Source organism: Panulirus ornatus, chromosome 72, assembly GCF_036320965.1.
Source record: "Panulirus ornatus isolate Po-2019 chromosome 72, ASM3632096v1, whole genome shotgun sequence".
In the NCBI taxonomy this organism is placed as follows: Eukaryota; Metazoa; Arthropoda; class Malacostraca; order Decapoda; family Palinuridae; genus Panulirus; species Panulirus ornatus.
Window position 1 is genome coordinate 3,426,563 of NC_092295.1, and position 26,851 is coordinate 3,453,413.

A 26,851-nucleotide genomic window follows, 5' to 3' on the forward strand; every position below is an offset into this window, starting at 1 on the left:
TTCAACATTGACTTACGATTCAGATCTTTTTATTAATCAACCAGGTTTTGCTCTTCATAAACTTTGCTATAAATATTAGTCTTCAGGTCCTTTCAACATAAAATATTTTTAATATAATTAACAAATATGCTATGCAAATTTTACAAGATATATCTATATGTGGTTAGTAAATCATGTCCATTACCTGTTTATTTAAGAAATTTACAAATATCTGTACAAGTACACAAATACAACTGACTTCTCTCCAAGGTCATTTTAACTTTGAACACCTACCAATCTCAGAGAGAGAGAATATCAGCAGGAATTTTATTGGTTCATACACAGTGAAAGTACAGTAAAAACCTCTCATTAAATGACACCCCTTTAAATTTAAACCCAAGGTCAGGCACTTGGGTAATATGGGAGTGGCAGGAAAGAAAGGAATGACTCTCGGTTACTGACTTATTATATTACAGAGGCATTTGGAACACAGCAGGCACTATCATCCTCACTAACAAATTCCTGTAAATAACAATAATATACAATCTTATAAATTGAATAATATACAGTATAGAAAAATTCAAATCCTTTTCAGCCCACCATAAAAATAGGAATATCATGCATTGTGAGCAAGATGTTGGTCTCCTCTATGCACTTGTCTCACTGTAACAGCGGTCTGCAACTGGCACATTTGAGGTGTGGGCTGTTCAGATTTATCTTTGACTGCATCATGTCTTAAGGCAGTAAGGGAGAAGACTCCCAGGCTGTAAGTGCCAGGGGTAGTGATGAGAACACGTACAAGAACTTTACTATGCCCCCAAGGTACTAGGGACACCTTTCGTATAGTTCCTCCAACATACAGCAGCTGAGTACTAGCCTGCGGGGAGTACACGTGGTTGCTCACACTCCCATTGCTGAAAGAATCATTATGTACACTTTAGATTCACTGTATTAAACACAACTACTTTCTCCCCTTAACTCACTCTCACTACTACACGCTCACTACCATACTCTCTCTCTCACACAAAACATGAATTGCAAGAGTACAAAACTAAATCTTTTCTTGAAAATCAGGCACATGAGTTCTTCAGCAACAGTATATGAAATCCCTTTTGTTCTTTCATAAACTGAAACTATCTGTCCTGTCCCTTTTAGCCAAAAAGCTACCCGACATAATTCAAATATCTTTTACAGTATTTGGGGGATGTGGAGTCATGATCATGAAAAGGAATTCTATTAAATGAATGACATTGTCTACATACTATAAACAATACTTAAATATCTTACCTGCTAGGACAACTATCTGAGCAGAGACTAAGGAATGTAGTAAGATGGCAAGCACTGCAGTTGTGGAGGAGGAGCTCAAACTCAAGGCTGCATAATCTGCATAAGAATTGCAATTATCAGCCTATAATCTGAGACATCGGAGATCTAAAAAGCTATTCATGTTAAATACAATACTTCCAATGATTGAAATGTGACAGCCAACTGGAACTGTAAGTTTCTTCAATTGTTTCCTGTATTTAACAAGAACAATGTTCTTATATCACCGTAATGTTACAAAATATTTTATGTTTCTTCTCCAGTTATGCTCTCCTCTCCTATGACATCAAATATTAAAGTAATTCCTCTTTTTTTTATATTCCCCTCATCTCTAACCTGTTTCATGTCTCAAGGATATGAATGACTGAAACTGTGAGAACAATAAGCAAATTATAGTCTCAAGAGCTAAATTCTCACCCATACACCCTTAAGTAGCCTTCTTCAATTACAATCTCAACAGCTACCTTCAAAGTTTTAAAAATACTTCATGACCTCAAACTTATTTTTATATGGATATAAATAAAAATCCAACATTTAAAAATTGTACAAATAAAACCCAACAACAAAATTGTACAGTTACAACATTAATGATATATAGCAATTCAGGCCAGGTAAAAGTCAAGTTAATGATATAATACAGGACAAGAAATGATTTCATACCAATCATCATTGTTGGTGCAGTCATTAACATGCATGTCATGCATACAAAGTTACCCCAAAGGAAACATGTTAATGACCAAAGTGATAAGGGGGAACATTTATTATACAATTATTTTAGCAGGATTATATAAAAGGATGGAAGTCCACTCCCATCTTGGCCTTGTTTATAAGGAAGAAATTACATAATTGCACCCAATTTTCTCTTTATGTAATCCTAAGGTAACTGATGACAATCAAAAAGCTTATTTCCAAAGAAAAGACACAATTACTATTCTCCCCACTCATGCCAGCCAATCTTTCATACATTAATTTTTCTTGTGGGTAGTATACTATTTCTAATTAGAATTTATATTGCTCACACCTACTGCTGTGCCTGTGTTCATACACAAAGCTCGTCAATGAAAGAATATCTTCAATAACCTACCCATCAGTGTCAGCTACTCTCCATCACTCACTGTTAGTGTGCACATATGCTATTCATCACCAGCAATGCTGAATTTCTTTAATAATAATAATAATAAAAAAAATACTTTGAAAAATGGCAAGAAGCAAGAAACATTTCCCCTTCTAATCAGGAGATGTAAGATGTGTCAATCATTTAAGTAGACCCTACAACCAATATGACCATTTCAAAGTTAAATATTAGGGGGGAGAATAAAAGAACAAAGACAGTTGTTTCTCACTAATGTGGACAATTCTTTATGACAGAAAGGGCCAGCTTATACCAGACCTCAAAATGATGCTAGAGAAAGGGTCACCTTATACCAGACCTCAAAATGATGCTAGACCATCTTTTACAGCATCATAATAATAATACTTTATCACAATCATTATCAACACTTCAGGATGGAATGTACATTGGTAAATTTCAATTCTTTCACACACTATTTTCTCAGGCATAGACAGATACACATGGGTGATGTCCTGTAAATGGATTGAACCAGGGCATATGATGACATTGAGGGAAACCAAGGAAAAGGTCTGTGGGACCTGGATGTGGTTACGACATCTGTGACTTTAGTGCATCACACATGACATCGTATGAATGTGAAAGGATAAAGTCTTTTCCTCACCTGTTCCTGGTGCTACCTCACTAACACAGGAACTGATGAATGAGTATGAAAAACTATTTACTCACCTGTTTGCCACAAAATCATGCTCCATGGAATCAGGGAAATGAGCAGAGACTTTGACTAAGTGTTTCTGCTTGGACGGTGGTGGAAGAGGAGACTGTAGTAGTTGAGGAGAGGTTTCTGGAATGATTCTAACAGGAGGTTTTTCCTCTTCTCCAGCCTGGCTTAGAGGGGAGCACGGGATCACTACAGTGTTACCAAGACTCTGCATATTAATACTATGTTGGCCCCATATTTCATGCCCACCTCGTTCTCCCTGTTATAAGAAATAGAAAAAAATATCACGTAAAGATTGCAAAACATAAAACAGGTACATCAACTTGAATATAACAAAAAATACTTTATGCAATTTGTATATCACGGCCATCTTAATCAATTTATTCATACTGTACTTTTATCTCAGTTGATCTAGTGATACACTGGCACACCTTACAATCCAATTCTCTCCCAACAGACATACACCCAGATGAAAGTACACTCCTTAAACATTTTTGAGTGACAATTTCCTGTCTGTATTCTGAACATCACTCATCTGTACACCACTACAAATACAGATTCAACATATCACAGGCTCAAGATGTAACTTTTATTATGAAGGCAATGACTATTTACTCCTTACTGTCCTGTGCTCATCTCATGTAGTCAAACCCATCACCACACTTCTTGATGTGTGGTCATACCCAGTAGATGTGACCAGCCTCCTATGCACTGTGGGAGCTCAACTGAAGGGGCTCCTTCAGCACGAAAGTAGATAAGTAAATATAAATACATTTTTAGGACATAACTGGACTATGCCTACATGTGGTTGTGCCTACAGTGAAAAGACACTATTACTGATGTTATGTCATCATCACTGGATAAAAAAAAAAGTAAAAAAAAAGTAAAATATCATAAAACAAGAACTCATTCAAACGGAGTGCCCATGATGTAACTACCACAATGACAACATTTACAGTTCAATGCCATGCACTCTTCACTATTGCACACATATATCACTAACTTTATGACCTATGGTCCTGCCTGGTGAACAAAAGCTGACTTCCTGAGTGCTACAGGAGCCTTATTAAGACAAATGGGAATCTTACAGCAAAGGAGCAAGTAAAAGTGTAAACATATGTATATGTGATTGCCACCCCCCCCAAAAGAAAAGCCACATCCATTCACACTCAGTCTCCAGCTGTCATGTGTAATGCACCATTACCACAGCTCCCTATCCACATCCAGGCCCCAAAGACCTTTCAATGGTTTACCAGATGTTTCACATGCCTTGGATCAGTCTACTGACAGCATGTTGATCCCAGTACACCACATCATTGCAGTTCACTCTATTCTGGGAATGCCTTTCACCCTCCTGTATGTTCAGGCCCCAATCACTCAAAATCTTTTCCACTCCATCCCTGGGGGTAATACTAATCCACTCTCCTCCACAAAGCCTTATCTACAATCATGCCTCTACCAAATAACATTGTTGGGACTACTATTCCTTTAAACATTCCCATTATTGCCCAACCAGATAATTTTCTTTCTCCACACATTCTTCAGCACTTCCAGAGACTTCGTTCCCTCCCTACCCTATGACTCACTTCTGCCTCCTGGTTCCTTTCACTGCCATGTCCACTTCCAGGTATCTAAAACATTCAAAGGTAAGCCACACATAAAATCGAATGGTGTTTTGTGAAACTGCTTACATAATCATTATCTATTACTCAGTGCATTAGGATTACTGTCTATTAAAGTGCAGAGGTGTGTTGTTATCATAAAATGACACACATACATACATGCATGAATTACATAACCTAAGCATGTTGGTGGTTGGGCACTGAGGTGGTGACATAATCTGTTAAGTCTGCAGTGATAACACAGATAATGCATCATCAGAGAGCAAGCAAACTTTAAGAGTCTGTACCATATCAAATATGGTACATTTGATTTTTCTTTTTCTACTTTTCTTGGTATTTCCTAATAAATGATAATTCTTTTTAAATCTCCTGAGAAACCCTCTTAATGGGACATCCCTAATTTTGGGGGGCTTTGTAGTTTAAGGGTTACAGAAGGAGCAAAGTACACTTTGGCACCAAACATGCACTACACTCTTTATAAAAAAAAAAAAAAAAAAAAAAAAAAAAAAAAAAAAAAAAAAAACCTGAATTACCAATGCCAAAAGCAGCACAAAACACCAAGAACAGGATTTTTCAACAATAAACATCAGCTTCTTAGACATTACCTTCCATAAAAGTGTGACAACCATGTCTAAAGTGTTTGCATCATTTATATGTTTTGCATCTTGCTGGGCTCGAGTCGGTGGTGCAGGAATATGATCTGCAGTTGGGTTTGGAGGAGGTGGGTCAGCAAGAAGGTGTAGCAGACTTATGCGTTCTCTCAGTGAAAATCGCCACCATGACTTGAGTGGAACCTTGGAAAAGACAAGCCTTCTCATTACAATTTTTTTTTTCTTTTTTAGAGAAAGCTGCCACATAAACACCAACATAAAACTGCATTTTGCTGTAAATCATTTTAATAAACATGATTACACTTTAAAATATCCAGTCTGGTATTTCAAACTTCACCAACTCCCATAATCTGGCATTTGCAAGGGTACTGTTGCTCAGTGAAATGGTGCTTGCATGCCAAATTCACTGCTGTCTTGATGCAACCAATGCATAGCCACATTCCACTATCGCTCCATGGAGAACTATTATCTATCCACATATCTGACACCAGTTTCCTCAAGGAAATTCCCATCAAGAAGGTGGTCATGGCAGAAGTCTCCACTTATCCCTGTCCTTCTAAGCCTCTCTTGCATGCATCATTTGATTTCATGTGTTCTATCATCATTTCTCTCCATTCAGTACTCTTCCAGTCTATTTCCCCAAGTCACAGGAGGTATTCCACAAATAAAAACCTTTTTAATTATACTATCATACACTCTCCTTGTAAAATACTCCATGTCTTGCTCCCAAGCATGAGGGGAGTTGTGATTATTCTGCAAGCACATCCAAACTAGCTCACACAATGGATGAAATGTAAAACCTTCCTCTTGTCTCTCTTGTGGGAAAAACCTAACTGAAAAAAAAAAGATGACATTCATGTTTACTAACCCTACATCTCAACTGGGCCAGATGCCACTCCCAGAGGTTTGGCATGTAATAACCTAATGCTACCTAGTCTTTTTGAATTTTGAGGCTGGGTACAATTTTTAATCAAGAAAGTGATTTAAAGAACAATACAGATTATCATCCAACCCCAGGACTTTTACAAGTATTTTGCAGCTCCAAGGCTGCACTCTATTCAGGAGCAGGGAGATACTCCTCTGGAGTGGGAAGGTCCTTGACAAGAATTTGCTCTTTTCTAGTCAATGACAATAATAAAGCCTTCTTGAAGCGACCTTTCTCATAGAATAACCACAACTAGGTGAAGTGCAGTACCATAAGAGTAAACATAAAGTATTTGAAATTTCCAATTATTCAAAATAATTAAATTTCTGTTTTACCAAATTCATTCTCTGAAATGAACATGAGTGATAAGACAATTTTATTATTTTACACTCTTTTACCCAAGTGCCTGCAGGTAAACTTACTTGGTAACTGCCAAAAAGAAGCTGTGAGAAGATAAGCCCTCTATTTTCCGAATTCTGATACTGAATGCACTTCACACACAGATGACATGACTCTCCTGATCTCAGCACTTGACCTTTATGAAAAGAGTAAGGAGTGTTATACTTTTGCAAAATGCCAATTATAAAAATAGTCTATTAGAGGCTCTGAAACCGATATATTTATATAAATATATATATACAGCTGGACAAGCCAATTTTGTCAGAGGCCACTAACCCTTTTCCCTTTCTACTTACACACTTACTCTGCCAATAAAGAAATGCTACATTCAGTAACTTTTCATCTACCCTATGTACTTGTAGCATCTCATTCTCCGACACATCATACACACTCTTTGTCAACCTCTCTCTATGTCCAAACCATGTCTCCACACCCTTTCCAGCTTTCTCATACATACCCTTCTCACTATATCACCTCTCTCCTAACCAATCACTTCTTATTTAATCAACCCTCCTCACACCACATATTGTTTCACCTCAGAAAACAGCATCAAGAACAAAGGAACAACAACCTTTTTTGCTCACAAGCTGTTCTTCCCTTGGCAACTCATAGATACTCCTCTTACTACTACACCTCTCTCTCTCAAACTATCATTCCTTATTCAATCAACTCTAACCACAGCACATTTTGTCCACAAGATAATTCATTTCCAGTACATGCATCCAATTCTTTATGTCTTTGACTATAGCCTATGCCTCCCATCTGTACAGAAACTACAAATTTCTGGCACATTCATCCAGTTCTTTTTATCTTTGTCTACGATCTATACCTCGCATCCATACAACACTATGGAACTACAATATCATCAAACATTATATTAATATTATTATACTCTGTCACTGCCTCTCACGTTAGTGAGGTAGCGCAAAGAAACAGACGAAAGAATGGCCCAACACACCCACATACACATGTATATACATACATGCCCATATACATACCTATACATTTCAATGTATACATACATATACAATACAGACATATATATATATACATATATACATATTCATACTTGCTGCCTTTATTTATTCCTGTCGCCAAGCCGCCACACATGAAATAGCACCCCCACCTTGAGGTAGCTTACACACAATGACCTCAGTATTCAGTCACAGGTGATACACGTAAAGAAAAGTGTCCCTAGTCATATACATATGCAATCATTAAGATGACAACAGGTAGAGTTTATGTGCTCCTGGTACCATATCATGAGTAAAAATGACAATGTAAGAGACCTGAAGTATCATCCAGAATCTGAAAAAAAAAAAAAAAAAAAAAAAAAGATAATCCTCAGACTGTTAATAAGTAACATCCTCTGGCAATGGATTCTGATGACATGTTCATCAGAAGGTCATCAATAGCAATAGCCTCTACCTGTGACCTTACTATCAGGTGGCATATAAAGCACATTCAAAGCAACAGGAGCTTTCAAGATTCTGGATGAAGTACTGGCTACACTGTTAATATTTTCTGACAAGCTTTACTAAAAATGGTCTAGGTACCTTCACATTGACTTACTTGGAATATGATTTTGTTGCAAGCCTCAAAAGAAAAATATGATTTCTTCAGTACAGAGGTCTTCTTAAGAAACAAAAGTTAATATGTAGACATAAACAATGAACAGAGTTATGAACAAAGAAATCTGGTCAATACATATGAATGAAAAGTCTAATAGCGTGTATAAGTAAAGGGTAGTTCAGGTGATATGCACAAGACCATGGCTATACCTAAAATGAGAAAAACCTTACAAGGCTGGGATAAGGCTGCTAAAATCACCTATGCAGGTGTATGGATGCGAAATAATAGGTGAATGGATGCCAAATATGTAATATTCTTTGTCTCTTGTCACTTACATTATTTCCTCCAAAACTAACCTTGCAAATTGCAGTGAGGTACAACAGCCCACTTTTTACTGTTGCCACTCAATCCAACAACAGTATAAGAACCACAGCTGCTGTCTATCTGCAAATAAAGAGGGTAAGCACATATAGATTTTTTTTTTTCACTTTTTTAACAAGTCAATGGGCCTTTTTCCTATGCATTCAAATGTGTGCGACCAGCCTAACTCATGGCCCCAAGTTGATCTGGGTAGGGTAGAAGGCGACTAAAAGGGGAGGGAACAGGGGGCTGGAAATCTTCCCCCCCCCTTTTTTTTTTTTATTTTTCCAAAAGAAGGAACAGAGAAGGGGGCCAGGTGAGGATACTCCCTCAAAGGCTCAATCCTCTGTTTTTAATGCTACCTCGCTAACACGGGAAATGGCGAATAGTATGAAAACAAGAAAGAAAAGTTTACTAAAATCCCTTTTCAGTTTGGGTTGTTGCTTACCCCTCCCCACAGACAACCCCACATAAATAAGAAGTGACAGCTGGAATAAAGCACTGACTCCTGCTTTATGAAGCTTAAAGTACACTTGACTGTGAGAACAAATTTAAAGGTAAACAGCAATGAGATGTTGCTCTTCAGGTTTAATTGATCTGTTATCAACAAACAGGGCCAACAAAACTTGTAATATCTTGAAGAAATGTTAATTTTGTTGTGGAACTGAGCAATGGAAGCACTGATGCAGATTAAATTAATCATGTGGATGAAGATAATGAGGTAGGGTCCCAATGTGCCATCATCAGAGATTGGTCATATCCTTTTGCATGTTTGTTACAGGAGAGTTTCCTATATGCTATTGTCTCTCAAAACAATGCAATAGGTTAGAGAGAGAGAGAGAGAGAGAGAGAGAGAGAGAGAGAGAGAGAGAGAGAGAGAGAGAGAGAGAGAGAGAGAGAGAGAGAATCAGGAGGAGGAGAAAAAGTTTTCTCTGTATGGATACCTGCACATGATACATGATGATTAGACAACATCCCAGTTAATGGAGCAATTAAAAGATGCATAACAACCAGAGTAAAACAAAATATCAGGGCATATAAAACTTGTCCCTGGGGACGGGAGAAAGAATACTTCCCACGTATTCACAGAGTGTCGGCAAAGGTGACTAAAAGGGGTGGGAGCAGGGACCTGGAAATCCCCTCCCACCCTTGTTTTACTTTTCCAAAAGAAGGAACAGAGAAGGGGGTCAAGTGACAATATTCCCTTTAAGGTTCAGTCCTCTGTTTTTAACACTACCTCGCTAATGCAGGAAATGGTGAATATGAATGAAAAAAGAACAAATACAAGTACAAACATTCCCTGGTAAACTCTTTAGATGCTATATATCATAACAGCTTATATCAATTCCCAAATCTTCTATGTTACCACAAACAATAGCTTTTTCAAAATATTTCAATCACAAGAATGATTCTGCAACCACAGCCTATAAATGCTTGGTGGCAGGGAGCAACAATATTCTTATTCACTTAAGATGTGCAATGACTGCTACTCACTAGCTCTGCCTTTTGTCAAATTCTCATAATAGGTAATTGCAAGTAGGTAAAGCTGCCTTTCTATACAAACCTAATGATCCTGACCAATTGTAGTGTTCATCTCCAGCCTTGCCGTATGGGCATCATTGCTAATCGGACTCACACATGCCCATCTTATCTCTACACATCTAGTCCCCTCATACACTCTGAGCACCTTGACCTTTACCCTTCAACTTCTACCATCACTCACTGTACTCTATTCTTACCTCAGAGCTGTTGAGCGCTTCTATAACAAGATTAGAAGTGTAGCTGTATATTCCATTGTTTTCTTGCTGATGCCCAATAGATTCCTGAAGGTTCTGACTTACTCTAGATGTCACCTTCAAACTCAGGCTCCTTTCTACATAAATACTGCTGAAGTGTCGCAAAAGTCGATACCTGAAATTTTTAAGCCCTGTTTAAGACTAAAATGCTGACAGCACTGAAAAAAAAAAAACTAACTAAATGACTCAGAGGGTCTAACTTATGTCAACATGAAAGCTGTGCTAAGGCTGGAAAGGTTAATACTGAATGCAGTCCAAAGTTTGTACAGCGTCCATAAAAACCAGTCTGCTCCCTATACATTTTAGATGGCTAAGGTTTATTTTGAGTACAGGCACATGAAATGCTCATGGTAAAATCATTGTACATCCACCTCTAGCTATCCTGAAAGGAAGTCCTTTCTTTACTCTTCCAGGCACCCCATTTCATTTTGGGAATTTCACTTCTGAGCACTGTCTGAGGAAGAGAAACCCGTAATTCTTGCCTGGAAGCAAGAAAAAGTGATTTCAAATGAAATTTGTAGGTGCACAAGGACCTCAGAACACACGATCAGATGGCTGCTACCTGTAAGGCCTCATCAGTGCTTCACTTTAGTCAGAAGAGATCCTGTAGAACCAAAGAAATTAGAAAGAAAGCCTTAGGAACCTCGCAAGGTGAAAGGAGACTTGACAAAGTACTAAATCTAAAGTGTGACATCACCTTTCCAAATTTAGGATAGGTGGGCAAGGTTTCTTGGGGACACTGAAATTTTGGCTATTGATGATTGACTTGATTAACTTTGCAAAGCAACAACACAATAAGCACTTCCAGCCTAAACTTTCTAGACAAACAATAACCAACATGGAGAAGAGATGTACAAGGTGACAGAAAACAAATGCACATAAAAAAATTCTGACAAAGTGCATCCCTACCAAATCCCTTATGTCCACCAACTATAACTGTGAATCAAAGGACATATGCAGGTGTTTTACACAATCATAATAAAGAAAAAATGCTTATAAATCCTTCATTTAAATCTTGAGTTATGCACATACCTGCTCTTTCCTGATGAAGATGGAGTTTCATAGTAGAAAAGCAGTTCCACATCAAATGCCCCTGGTGACATGGGTGCATGTAACCATAGTTTTGCCTGTATCGTCTCACCAGGATTTAATACACCATTCTGTAATGTTAATGTCTCGGTTCTACAAGTGATCTTGCCATCTACTGTCTCAGATTCTGAGAGGGCAATTATATTTTCACTTGACAATGGCACTTCTTTTATTTCCATGTACACATGATTAGGGTCGGACACAGCCAGCTTGAGCACATTTATTGGGCATGGTCCAATATTTGTTATCAATGCATCTCTACAACAGAGTTCACCACAACTGAGAATTTGAGGCAAATCATGAAAGGTCACACTTAACCTCGACATTGGTGGCACAACAGTTATTTCTAATCTTTTATCACTTGCATACACGACACTGCACTTTTCTGTGGAGGTATTATTCAGTCTTGGTCCCTTAACTTCAATGATCTGTTGACCTTCAATAATCACAACTGTTGCTGACCCTGAATGGGTCCCTGAGTTTATGTCAGGTGTAAGGGAAAGTTTATACGTAATCCCTTTTATCAATAATTTACCTATACATACGGGATTCAACTCTAATCTAACCCTTTCCTGAGCACCAGCAGCAAGAGTGAACTCAGAGCAAGAAGAGTCCAAAACAGGAGTATCAGAAGCTCCAAGATTACTGGTTGGTTCAAAAGTAAAAAATAATCGGACATGACTGATCGTTAAACTTACTGCTAGAGGATTATTCATAACCACTTCAACTAACACAGGTTCATTCACTGGTACAACAGGACTCTGTGTATTTGGAGTGTCACTAGTGAGCAGCTGCAAGTTTGGGCGAAATACCATAGTGGAGACATGACTTGCCCCAACCAATTCTCGCTCTAGAGCAAACCATCGGTCATTAATTGATGAATCAGTGTCTAATGATACATGAGATGCTGCGGTCCATTCACAGTTTGTTGGAGGATCCTGAGGAGCTCCCAGCAAGACCCTAGTCCCCTGGGAGTCGATCAAGGGAAGTGGAAGACAAGGGAGACCAGTTGATGAATCCCATTCTTGCTGCACATACTGATGGAAAGTATTGATAAACTCTCTAACATATGTCATCTGCTGAGATGGGGACTGCTGACTTGATGCATCCTGCTTTAGTCTCTGATCCACCAAACAGTTGTAAGCTTCCAAGCCTTCAGTAAGCTGCTTGAGGTGGTGCGCCTGCTTGCCCAAGGTAAAGTGAATGTGGTCTTCTGCAAGGACCCAACCTCTGGTAGCATAAACCTGTAAAGAACTATTATCATATACACTTCCCTTACTACAAGCCCCATTTAAAATATAATCATCTTCAAAACTGAGAGATATTAAGACAAAACCAGTTTTGATTATGTTCTAATGTATGACATTATGCTGAAAAACATTTCATATAAGTCCTTTATCATTAAGATGACTAACAATTAAGAAATGCAATTATTTTCAAAACATATTTGTTTCAAAAGTGATTTAACAAAATCAATAGACTATGGCAATTCTGACCATAATTGTTCAACGAAAGTGGTTAAACTAATCATTCACAGAGAGCAAACATTATCAGATCTTTATATTAACTGTTTTCTTTCGTATCTCATCACCACTTCCCATGGAAGTGCCAGGAAGTTGAGAATAAAAAGGTTCAATTGCTTGCATCCATTCTCCAGCAAATATCAACAACTTCAGAGGGGATAAAAAAAAAAAAAAAGAGGAACACATGGGAATACTAAAGATGGAGGCAAATGGACAAGCGAAAAAAGAAAAAGATGAGGTGAATGATAACAGGGTGTCCTTCTAAGACACAAAGTTGATATGAGGGTAGTATTCACTTTCCTATCCTCAGGAATAAATGAAAAGGAGCTCAAGTTACTACAGGAGTACTCCCTGGCATATGCAAGATGAGTGGTACTTTTAGAAGCGTTTCTATCACAAACAAATCTGATTTCTATGGGTTTTCATGACTAATTATAGCTTCAAAAATCACTGGAAATTGAGGGTGTAAATTTTTTAAAGGCATTCATAACATTTCCACACAGACAGACCAATGTATGGAAAAATTCAGACAGTAGTACCATTTACAATACATGTGATGCCGCTACCAGCATCTATGGTTTTATTTTCTACCTCACAGTTGAGGCAGCTGATTCAAGGATTTTATCTATAAATGCATTAAGTACAGAAGAAAAAAAAAAAAAAAAAAAAAAAAAAAAAAAAAAAAAAGCCAGCTTGTATATGAAATGGCCACAGCAAATGGGTTCAAAACAGTCTACAGATGGGAACTAGTTCAAAAACTTAATTAATCTATTATAAGACAGAACATATTTAGGTTTAATTTCTGTGCATATCATAACCTTTCTATCATCTTTTTTATACTGTACTTAACTTCTTTCCAATTTAGAGGTAATGCATGGACCAAACGAGCAATGGCCTTGTACACACGCATCCAATCTATATCCAATGCATGAAAACCAGAGACTACAATCCTCAGCAGACCCCTTGTGACCACTCTATGGCTTACATTGAACACTTCATATGCCTTAGTTCAGCCCATTAATAGCACCTCACCCCATACACTTCCGTTAAACTATCTTTCCTGACAGGTGGGCTACCCTTAGAACTTAATATTTTAATAACTTATGCTATGAATATGAAAGCAAGAAAAAATAAAGCCCGTACAGAAAATAGGTCCAATTTAATCTAGTTTCAATGGAAGCAATAAACACAGAAATTTCTATGGCTAAACAAAAATTCTGGTAATCATAATACAATGGAAAAATTCACCTCTTACCTGAAATGCCTGTTTATATGCTCGTAATGAATGGGATCGCTGCCCAGCTTTACTGAACCTATGTCCAGCTAGAGTCATGTGGAAGGCATATTTTCTTGGCAGTGGTCTCTGAGAATTGATAAAGCAGTGAGCTGCTTGTTCTAACATAAGGGCAGACAGTAAGTCACTCTCTTCTGATGTTAGCTTGATAAACATCATGGCAGCTTCACCATATTCTCCACAATGCTTCAGCACCTCTGAGCTAAGTAATGTTGCTCGTATGGCAAAATTATAAACCTGATGAAAAACTGAGGGCATTATTTCCTTTCTAAACATGAAAAAAATCATTAAAATCTATATTATAAATTAGAAGTGTTACTGTCAACAAAGACATGCTATCAAACCTTTAGTTAATTCTCTGTCATAAAAGATTATAAAAAGGTGATCAAGTGTAAGAAAACAAGATAAATATAAAATATACATTTTGCCTTTATCGTCAAAATGCAGTTGAGTTTTTCTTCAAGGGCAAGATAATGTAACATAAAGAGTATTATGACTAAAGTACATGGTTAAGTGTACATCATTTCTACATCCTTGCACCTAACCTATCTATCTAGTGATGCCTGTTCCCTTTGGGAAATGCCTTAAGGGGGTGGCCACAGCAACAGTCTCCATAAATTGAACTCCAATGCAGCTTCTTAGCCTTTTGTGGCTCACAATTAACAAGTCACTTGCTAAAGGCAACACTAATGCATTGTTTTCAGAAGTTCCTACCTAATGTTCCGCTTCTACGTAATGTGTCTACTTAATTTTCCAACCTACTACTAATGTTTCTTCCCACTACTTTTACTAAATGTTTTCTACCTCTCCAACGTTCCTGCCTACTACTTCAATCTATTGTTGTCAGGTGTTGAGTGTTACAAAAAGAGATAGTATGTTTGTGGACAAAATACCACCAGTCCACATGTAAATGAGGCAGACAGAAAAGACAGCTACCTGTTCCAGTCGGGGCTTGTCATTGTCAACCACTGATCTGTTGGCTCAGTAAGCAGCCATCACCAAACCTAATAATACCTAGGCAGGTTTTACCAGTAATATACCTCCCTGGTAAGTGGCAGCCTACTAATCACTATCTACATCTAACCTACAACAACCACATCAAGCTCTATCAAAATCAGTTGTAACTCTATTATGAGAAAAAAATGGTAGCATAATGTTATCATATTACAGTTTATCATAACTGAACATGATTTAAGCCTTATGTCAGATTTTGTATCTCATTTCCTCCCTCTCTCCTTCCCCCTTTCAATATCCCCCTCTCTGCATGAGGTGTGTATTATGAACTAGTCTTACCTCATGCTAAGATTTTGTCAAAGGTACTTGTGAGCACTATCAACTATAACTACTTTCTTCTTTGTATATGTGCAGTTTTTCTGTTGTATAAGTACGAGATCATTATGTTTATACAACTTTTACAATGGCAAGAACTCATAAACTTACCTTGCAAACAGTGAGGTAGGTCTGCAAACTGTTTTCTAAGTAACGTTTGGGATAATCTGAGCTGTTCTGCATGAAAGCAGCAAGAGCAGCCATTTCCTGTGCACCAGCAAAATACAACCATGCTTGATCACTCTTGAAGTCATTCTTTGCTGTGTGATAGAAACTATATGCAATTTCATAGAGACCAAACATGAAGCACAAGTCTGCAAGCCTTCTTGTTTGAAGTTCAGTAGCTTCGGGACTGTAAATAACAGAGTTGGTGGCACTGCCTGGGCTCTTGTTCCCAACTAGCCAACGTCGCGTGGCACTTAAGAGAGACTTGGACCGTGATCTGTTTGTCACCACCTCATTCAAATATCTTATCTGCCTCTCAACATGAGGAATCAGGGATCTTACACAAAATTCATGAATGAAGATACGTATACGGTCAACATCAGATGATGTCAAGCAGCCACCATGATGATGACCTGAACTAGTTGGTAAACTAGGTCTATTAACCATTACAGGCACATCAGCCGATATCTCTACTCCAGGCAAAATATCAAATGTTCCATTTTTTTCATCTATTGGAGGTATTGATGGAGATAAAGGATGTATTGGCTCACAACAGTCAGTAGTATCCCCTTCAGTAACTCGAGATGGAAGACCACTAACATCCTCACGTGGAGTCCCAGTACCACTACTGGCCTCTGAACTACTACCACCACTGCTGCAAATGTAATCATATATCATTAGGCAAATCGTTAACTTTAGAGACAAATAAACATACAATGCTACCTACGTGTTACTGAACATCCATGACTTATGCTATCCCTACATTCATTGAATGTGGGTTATTGAATTACACAGCACTTGCACTGATGCCACATGATAAATGATCATGATGACAAGTGTATAATGTAAAAAATGCTTAAGTGTTCATACCACACAATCAGCATCAATCATGAATTACGTAAAATGATACACCTTTAGATTTCTCTTTAAAAGAGAAACATGTCAGTCACCTGAACTAATAGCTCTATTTGGAACCAAATGCATTCAAGAGAAAAATCTTAAAAGCCAGATTTGTTCAAACATGCAGACAAAATACATAAGTCTCAGAAATAGTTAAAAAACAGAAAATGTTCGAGAGATGGGGTCTCACACATGAAAAACTCCCTCCCCACATGGTACAATTTAAGAGAATAATACCCTTTAATTAAATAAATCATGGAATAATGGATTATGATACCCTGTATTCAATACAAGAGACTTCAATGTAATGAGAGTTCCATTTTCACAGTTTTCTAATCCATGATCTTCAAATCTTTAAAAAAAAAAAAAAAAAAAAAAAAAAAAAAAAAAAAAAATCTTTGAAGCAACTGAAACTTTTAAGATTAGACAACCAAATCAAAACTCTTTATCAAATATGCAGGTTTTGAAAACAGAAAAACTTTTCCCTCCAAGGCAGCATCCCATGATATTCCCCAGAATATCCTAAAAAAAAAAAAAAAAAAAAAAAAAAAAAAAAAAAAAAAGCTTCCAATCCTCAGCGCTTCTGATGAGAAAGCACTGGCTCTCCCTTTCCCAATCCATTGCCAAGCATCCAACCAAGGCAGCAAATGTTCACTCATTTCAGGCCCACCTTCAGCTACCTAGAGACCCCCACAAATATGACACCATTGACCTACTCACTCCTGGCTGCCCAGCAACTCATAATTTCCAGTTCATTGGTGTCAATCAAAACAAGTCATAGTTCATGAACAGAAAGTTTTTCAGAGTGGGATGGGAAGGCATTATAGGGCAAGATAACTAGGACAAAAAAGTTCACTGGTCACTGTCTCAGTTTAAAAAAAAAAAAAAAAAAAAAAAAAAAAAAAAAAAAAAATTCATTTTTCTAAACCAACATATCTCTAGAGCCTCTGACATCTACCTTGCAAGCAAGAAAGCATACCCATATGAAAAATTACAACTTCAGAAGAAAATGTTCATGTTTGACTTACCCAATAAGCAAAAATAAATACCTTCAATGGAGATTCGAGGTCCTGTGAAATCTGTTTCTCCTAAAAGAAAAATACCTTAAGAACTACACATGATAGATCCACAATGTCTAATAATGCTGAGAGGAGTCCCTAAGTTCAAGGATGCACAGAGAAATAGGACCCTTGATAATCTATGATTAAGTCCAAAAGATTTTTAAGTGATTTAACTGGGCAATTAAGACTGGATGCTCTTTAACTGTAATTTTCTGAGAAGATACCACTAGGCATATTCCTAATTTCAACAGTTTTTGTTGTTTTGAAACCAGACAAACACAATTCCAACCTGCACCCTCCCATTACCTTAAGTGGCCAATCATTCCCACTCAAAATACCAACTATCCAAGGCTTTCCATACAACATACATGACATTCATTCCCTGCACCACAAACATCAACACAAGAACAAAATACTCTTTAAAGACCCTTAAAAAATAAACATTAACGGCCATCACATCTGTGAAATGAAAACCCTCTCCCACCTCAGTATGACTGGCATTTAGTTCTTTGTAATAGTACTAAAAACTATGTATATCTGATTACTTACGGATCACAAGATGCCCGTTGAATGAGGAACTGACTCCAAGGATCTGGTAGGTGCACATCTGTTTGGTCAATGTGACGAGAATTGATCTGCAACAAATGACAGTTGCTACTTCCATATGAGGTTGTCATCTGTTCAAAGATCTGTTCTGACCTGGGAAATTAAAAAAAAAAATGTATATACATATATATATATATATATATATATATATATATATATATATATATATATATATATAATATATTTAGTTCATAAATATGATCCAATAGAGGCAAAGCAAGATCAAATGTATGTTTGACTATCTAGCTATATTTCTGATGCACATTCCCTCCGGAAGCTCCCATCAAAGGGGAGATATGCAAAAGAGGCTTCATGTATCCCTGTACTCACATGCCTCTCTTGCATACACCATTCCATGCATTCTTCCACTATTTCTCTACCTCTGCCCTATTTGCCCATGTCACAGGTGGTCTTCCACTCACACTGACCCATTAAATTGTACCATCATACACACTCCTTGTAAACTCCCAGTCTTGCATTCTTTTCAATTCCCAAACCACCTCAAAGTATTACATTTCACCCATTCTACCTACCACTCTAGCGATTCACCCCCTTTGCATTCCCTGCCATACCACATCTCTCATACATCCTTTCTTTATGTGATCCATTCCAATGAATTGGACTCTGACTTAATGAGAACAGAAAGAGTCAGATATCTGCATTTCCTCCTTTATTACTTACTTTGTAAGCATTTCCTACTTTACTACTTACTTTACGCACTTCCTACTTTACTATTACTTTTGTAAATGTTTCTTACTTTACTACTTACTTTGTAAGATCTCCAGCAGTAACATCATGGATGAGGAGATAGAATTTGAGAATATTGGGAGAAAACCACTTAGGGAAACGGGCTGGTGTCTGATGTAGCTGCTGGTGTAGGTACTGAGAAAGTCGAGTGAGTTGGTCCACTGGATTATCACTAGTTGATGCTACTACCTGTGAATAATAATAATAATTAGATATAAACAACAGATATGACTGCAATCTCACCATGGGAAAAGTACATCACTAATCATTATAATTATCTAATTGCTTTTGACTAGATGTTGAGAAAAATATAATTTTCATGCACATATGGAAATCACTCAATTGTGCATTTTTACATCGTTTCGTTTTCTACACAAAAATTCAGGGCACCTGTTTTCTACACTTACAGCAACAGTGCAATGTATACTTCTCTTGATGCCCTTTTCAGCTTTAAGTTTCCTTAATGCAGTACAACTATTACCATCCTAGCATAAAAAATTCAAATATTTGCTAGAGAATTTATTTTACCACTATAGCCATCAAGGAAAGATACCCTTTAGGAAAAAATTTAATGAGGAATAATCTCACAAAAACATTACTTCTAACAGCTTGTGAAAAAGTGACTTGTGCTTGGTCTTGGCATTTTCATATTTTGCATTTTCTATTTCATTATATCTTCAGCTTCCATTAAACAAGGGTAAACTTCTCTTGACCAAATGTTTATCATTCTTAAAAATAATTTCTACAGTCACTTCACGGATGATCTCTGAAAATTTTTTCAGTGAAACAAATACATTCATAATGGTCACCATGGATATTGTATAAAATAATTTTTTCATCCTGCTTGCACTTAAAGTTTACATAACCAAAAAATTTATTAAGTCTAATACTTAAAAGAGTGATGGCTTGGGACATACTGGCAGGCCAATACCAAATGGAAAATAATAACAACTTAAAAATTCCAAGTGGAGTGGCATCTCTAAAGAAAGTAATCAATGCCGACTGACTGAGCCAAGGAACATAAGAAGTCAGGGTAAGCCAGGGAACAGCCTGTGTGGCTTGGCTGTGAATAGTAAGTCAAGTTTTGGTTCATTATACATGACAACTAAAAAGTGAATGAGTGCAACTGATGCTAATGTTGACCTTTTCCTGAAGTACCTCAGGGAAGAAAAAACTGTTTGAAAAAGAGTATATCAACATTATCATCAATATGATTAGCATATTGTGTGTGTGTATATATATATATATATATATATATATATATATATATATATATATATACTGGCATTATCATCATCCATGAATATATCAACTATCAAAAGAAATAAAGTCATTTCATACTTATGCTACAGTGTACCAGATATGCATACTTACCACAATGCATGCAATATAATGCTTAGTAAATTCATGGTCTGAAGGATACTGAACTTGAAGAAATGTATCACGCCAAGCCTCAAACCATGGAGTTGTTGGTTGTAACTCTAACTCAAGTGCTTCACGAGTTCCAGATGCACCCACTGTCCTAAATGGAAGTATAGTACCTCTTATTAATACCAAACCTTGCGAGAACATTATTCAATTGTATAACCCAAGAACCTTTTTATGAGGCTCCTTCAACTTCAAGTAGCAAGGAAAAGATAGAATCCTTTGGAGTGGTAAGTTTTTCGGCAAGACTGTACTCCTTTTAGTCCACTGGCAATGATACAATCTTGCCAAAGGTGACAGTGTAACCATGTGCAGGCAGATTCCAGTAATACCAAAACAGTAATATAGTGGCATTTGTCATTTTACACCATTATTACCATGGTAATGGAATATAAAGTAAGCTTATAACTATTTACCAATAAATACTTGAATATATAAGAAAGAAAACTTCCCATGCATTCCCTTTATGTCATGGGAGGTGACTAAAGAGGGCAGGAGCAGAAGGCTGGAAACCCTCCCCTCCAATGCATTTTTTCCTAAAAGATAGAAGAAAAGGAGGAGCCAAGCAAGGAGTACCCATCCTCCTCAAATGCTCATCTGGGGTGTCTGAATATGTGTGGATGTAACCAAGTTGAGAAGAAAGAAGAGATAAGTAGCATGTCTGAGAGGAAACTGAATTTTCCAGCCCTGAGCAAAACAAAGCCAAAGTGGAGAAGAGGAGAAAGGTTTAGTATTGTCTGAAGGGTAAAGTCAAGGGTTAGTGTATGAGCAAAAGCTAAGGAAGGGGTAGCACTGCTGGAGGAGTTGTAGGATTGTGTGACAGTATGTACAGAAGCGAGCCCTGGACTGATGGGGGTAAAAATGAAAGGGGATTCATGAACACTTCTCACAAATATCATATAGTATCACTTAGCTTGTCATTATTACATTAATGAATTACCTAAACACAGAAAAGACAAATAAATCACTATGTGGGTGGCAGAAGTCAGCTGACTGAGTCACTGTTTATGCAGAGGGTTTCAGCCAACCACTGCTTTAGGGGGCAGCACCTATAGGGCCCCGAAGCCATTTCCTAGTTGGAGGAGGGTATGCATACCATGCATGATGTACAACCTGTTTTTTTGACATCTGTGAACTCAAGTCCCATTTCATAGTAAAGGTGAATGCTGGATATTGCAACTCTAGTCATTATTCATGGTCAAAGGTTTAATTCCACATGGATCACATTGCCAGCCTCCTGCTTATCCATCATCCTTAAGAGTTCCTGTATTTCAAGACAACTAAACCTGTGACATGTACATGATAACCCATTATGTTACAATACCTGGTAACTGGCCGATCCCAGGCTGTTGTGCTCACCACCTCACTCAAGAGTTTTTTGCCAAGGGTGGGCTGAGGTGGCCGCCGATTCATGTCTTCAAACACCACACGAAGATTTCGAACAGGCACAGTGTTGCCAGATGGATCAGCAATGCGTACTAAGAACAAAATAATTTTGTATTTATATATATGTATAAAAATCAAATTTAGAATTCCTATATTCATGGTCTTTACGCTTTTAATAATAATGGACCACCATTGTGTAAGGCCAACCCTGTATTCAAAATCCATGAAACTTGACTTGATCCTAGAATAAAAATGGCATGCAAGAGATCTGCAAGGGTAATCTTTCAAATCAACTTATGATGTAACTCCTTTACCACACAATTCATCCTGATACGAGAAGATCAGAAAGGTGAAATACTTCATTCAAATCAACTGTACTCATTCATTTTGTATTCTAAGAGCAAATATGAGAAAACACTTCTCTGTATAGCAAGGTAGCTGTGGACAAATGGAAAAAGCTTAGAGAGGAAAATTAAAGCAATTCTTTTCGCAAAATTTTACTTTATAAACACTACAGATACAACATACAGATCTAGACAAAATGAATATCAATGGACTCCATGCACTTAGTAGCAGTAATTCAGATGGATGTTTAATCATCCGAAACATTCCTCTTTCAACAATTAGTGGTACAGGGGAGGGCTATAAAGATCAAAAGAAAATGTAGAAATAACATAAAAGTATGTGAAATACTCATAGAAATTAACAGTATCTATGAAACCTCACCTAACTTCCCTTAGAGAGTGAGATTTATTTGAATTTTCAATATGTACCAGCCACATTCGTGACTGATCATCTTGCCGCACTCTGACTGAACATTTATTAACTGCCGATGAAATGCTACAACTACCCCCTTTGGGCTGGCTGATATATTGTAACCAAATAAATAATTTTATCACCTTTAGAGTTACTTATGAATGTATAAATGAGAATGATGTACTTCTCAACAGTTTCATGCATTCTTTTTTTATTGATTAATATACAACTGTATATACCACAACTTGTATCCATTGCATCAGTCTATCATCATTTCCATCACACTGTTCTTAAGACTATTCATTACTAATACTAATCATAGACATTTCTTCATGCACATTCTCTATTCCTATATTTCTCAATTATCATTTGTCCATCTTGAGTGAATAAAAAATTATGCAAAGGGCATTGTCCTGCACCATATTTATGTCTTTTCCCATAAAAAAGTCTAACAAACTTATAATTACAGCGAGCGAAAAAATGAAAACAATGTGATGGAAACTACAGACTGATGCCACACAATCAAGGTGTTTAATACACAAAAAGAATGCATGAAAGTGACAAATAGTACATAAAATTCAGTAATACAGTTGTGGAAATGGTTATGAAGGTGATAAACATTAATCATGTAGATAAAGTTCCATATCTAATCATGACATATGCACCAGTCCATAAGAGTACTTGTAAAATGCAGTGGTACAGCTGGGTACAGCTGTAGCACACGAATTGACAGACTAAATTCTATGTATGAATGATTAATGACTTTAAAGTTAGTGCTCAAGTTGCTCAAACCAAAACATTTACAAAAATTCAGATTTCTCACCCAAGCCCAATACACATACATCAATATATTCACTGTGATACATTTTAATGACTATTTTCATTGTTACTGTACTAGCTCAGCTCTTTCGTAGATGTGGTATATCAAACATTGAGTAAAATAAAAATTGTATCAAAATAAAGAAAACACCAAAGAGTATAAATAATTCCAATTGAATAGTTGACATTACTTTATCAGCAACAATAACCAAATATGTTTAGAAGCCAAGTACAGTCCTATGGATGTTTTATGAGGCTATGTGGTCAAGGGAGAACAAAATCATAAATCTAAGATTCAACAAAACTTTTCCACCTTGAAATATAATCAAACAAGAATACAAAACATATTCTGAATATATTTTACACCAATCAGATATGATTATTTCTATCTCTTAGGACAAGATAAAAAGAACATTGTAAAGATGTCATCCATATGGAATATAGCATATTGACTAAGTTGAATTAATGAGAAGGAAAGCAACCACGATGTCATCATCACTCAATGACAGTCATTAAATATATGGCTGGGTTGAGATCACTCATTTGTAAATTTCTTTTTTGTATGTTTCAAGTACTAAAGTAAATAATCAAATAATCTAAAGCAAAGTACATGCTTGATTAATGCCAAAATGGATTAAATACAAAAAAAAGATACATGGGCTATGAATGAGTGTGTGTGGAGGAGGGTGGATGTGCTGGGAGTTAAATGTTTGAGGACAGTATATGGTGTGAGGCAGTTTGCTTAAGTAAGAAATAAGATGGCAAGATAGAAGTGTGGTAACAAAAACAATGCGGTTGACAGTTGAAGAATGTGTTGAAATGGTTTGCACACGGAGAGAATGAGCAATGAGAGATTGTCAAAGAGGACATGAGCAATGAGAGATTGTCAAAAGGACTCGAGGGTCAGAAGTGGATGGAACAAGGAGAATAGGAAGACCCTATTGGAGATGAAAGGATGGAGGGAAAATGATTGTGTGTGATCAAAACCTGAACATGCAAGAAGGTGAATGGCGTGCACAGGGGAGAATGAACTGGAAGGAAGTGGTTTGCAGGGATTGATGTGCTGTCATAGGACTGAACCAGGGAATATGAAGCAGCAAAGGGGGAAATTGTGGAAAGGTCTGTGATGCTTGGTTGTGGATAGGCAGCTGTGGTTTTGGCCCACTGAACATGGTAACTTGAGAACGGATGCGAGAAAATATGGAGTTTCCTTCATCTGCTCTTGGCACAACCTAGCTAATGTGGGAAACTAAAATTAAGAATGTTGGCTGCAATAATATATATATATATATATATATATATATATATATATATATATATATATAGCAATTAAACAAATCCTATGTTGCTGGAATTGCATGCTCACATAACATGCAGAGCTACTTGCTGCTAGGAGGAATAAATGAGGTTTTCATTATGTTAAAACTTGATCTTCACAAATGTCAAACTTGTCTTTACAAAAATGAATCCCACAGTATACCCATGATATACTATTTAAGTTTTATATATTATAATAAAAAGTAAGGTAGACCGGCCCTCCACAGGTTATTACTACATAATAATGAACTTAATAAAGCACAAGATGTCATTTCCTTGAGCTAATTTTACTGTAAAACTAAATTTTTGACTTTACCCCCATTCATTTCTGTGTAGGCTGGGCACCATTCCAACATCAAATAAATATCTTTCCAAATCCATTACAAAAGTTATCATAACGAATTATCTAGAGTGTATTACAGGAGGATAATCTTGGCTCCATGTAAGGAGACGTGTTAAAGAAGATGCTGGAGGGTATCCATCATAAGGGGGCAACCGACACCACGATGATGACACACCTCAACACATGACCAGCTATATATGTACCTACGTCATCACTCTACATACCACACTACCTACACATTCGTGTACATATTCTTAACTTTACTTACTCTCATTATTAAGTCTACAGAAAGGCTGAATGAGCTCCACGAATCGTAAATTATTCTTCAGGCACAGATTATCTGCATCCTCACTACACAATATCGCCACTTGTGGAGCAAAGGAATTTTGAATATACTCGTGAGGAGTTAGTTTGCATTGCGCCATCTTCAGAGTGAGTGATGGAGATCATTGGCTGGGGTTAGGGGTCGCCAATGTCAGTCAAAATCCTCCACTTTACAGTCTTGTCACAACCTAACCTCACGTCAACACCCGCTGGCCTTCGCCCTTGTAAACAGATGATCCGAGTGTCATGGCGTCTATAGAAACAGATGATCGCAATGTCATGGCGTCTATGAAAACAAATGACGGTCGGCCAACCCCGTCTTAACAACCTTCTCTTCGTTTAATAAAGTTAATGTGGTGAGCGCGTTATGAGCAGTGGGAGGTGGTTTATTGATGAGAGAATAAGTTGTGAAAGCTGAATAAAATCAAATTGGACAGGGTGAATGATAATGAAACACTTCTTAAGGAAGGGAATGACCGATTACGATTATCAATGTATGGACGGATCATGGCGAACTGCTTGAGCATTGGCGGAATAAATGTTTAATAAAACTATATATAAAGGCAATGGGGGTCAAAGGAGACTGTTTGAGTTAAGAGGTAATTTAGTTTTCTGTACGGTGGTGGCATACTCAAGAGAATCGGACGGGAGGAACAATGTGGTTTCAAGAGTGGCAGATGATGCGTGGATCACGCGATTAACTTAGAACGCGAAAAAAAGTTCGATGTGGCATTTAAGGATCTCGAGAACGCATAAGACAGAATTGATAAAGATGCCTTATGGAAGGTCTCGAGAATATGTGGTGAGAGAGGAAGGCAGCCACTGCATTTTTTTTTTTTTTTTTTCTATCCTGGTATTACCACATCGTGCGAGTAGGAAGAGAGAAGAGTAAGTGGTTCCTAGATAAGGTTGGTGTGTGGCAGGAGTGTGTAATGTCACCATAGCTTTTAATTTTTTCACAACTAATAACTGATCGGACTTTTTAAATGGCACATGCAGAAAATAATGGGCCTTAGCCTTTAGCTTTTGAGGCCGGTCATTTTGTATAATACGCATTAAACATTCATGAAATAATGAAAAACTGGACTTTTAAATACTTCACAGGAAATATACCGAACGACCTTTTGTGTTCATTACTATTACAAAAATAACTGCATATTTCCTTACTGTACATCACTCTTTCAAGTCAATGAAGTCCAGGTTTTATATACTTTTAAGACTCAGTGCTTAGAGACGATACTACATAACGTTTTCTTACATTGTGAAACAAAGATAATTTACTACGACTTTACAGTAGAGAAAACAATCATTAGTATCATGGCTTAAAACAACTGTTCGCTCATACTGAGGTAAATATGTACTTCAGGGAAAGTACAAGATGGAGAGAGAT

The 26,851-nt window shown here is 37.1% G+C and overlaps 1 protein-coding gene across 2 annotated transcripts; it reads right to left on the bottom strand.

Moving 5' to 3' along the window:
- Window positions 1–25,695, bottom strand: l(3)76BDm (trafficking protein particle complex subunit 8 homolog l(3)76BDm). 2 transcript variants are annotated; one of them, XM_071660735.1, is made up of 15 exons: window positions 25,406–25,695; window positions 21,841–21,994; window positions 20,466–20,613; window positions 19,114–19,280; window positions 18,288–18,437; window positions 15,724–16,432; window positions 14,245–14,520; window positions 11,410–12,710; window positions 10,321–10,492; window positions 8,578–8,665; window positions 6,673–6,785; window positions 5,320–5,508; window positions 3,101–3,351; window positions 1,267–1,362; window positions 1–893 (listed from the first exon to the last, which is right to left on the bottom strand). In XM_071660735.1, exons 1-15 carry the CDS (start codon window positions 25,560–25,562, stop codon window positions 596–598), a joined length of 4,269 nt encoding a protein of 1,422 aa, XP_071516836.1. In that variant the 5' UTR covers window positions 25,563–25,695; the 3' UTR covers window positions 1–595. The 2 variants fall into 2 exon arrangements, with proteins under 2 accessions (XP_071516836.1, XP_071516837.1); XM_071660736.1 differs by lacking the exon at window positions 5,320–5,508.
- Window positions 25,696–26,851: the final 1,156 nt, after the last annotated feature.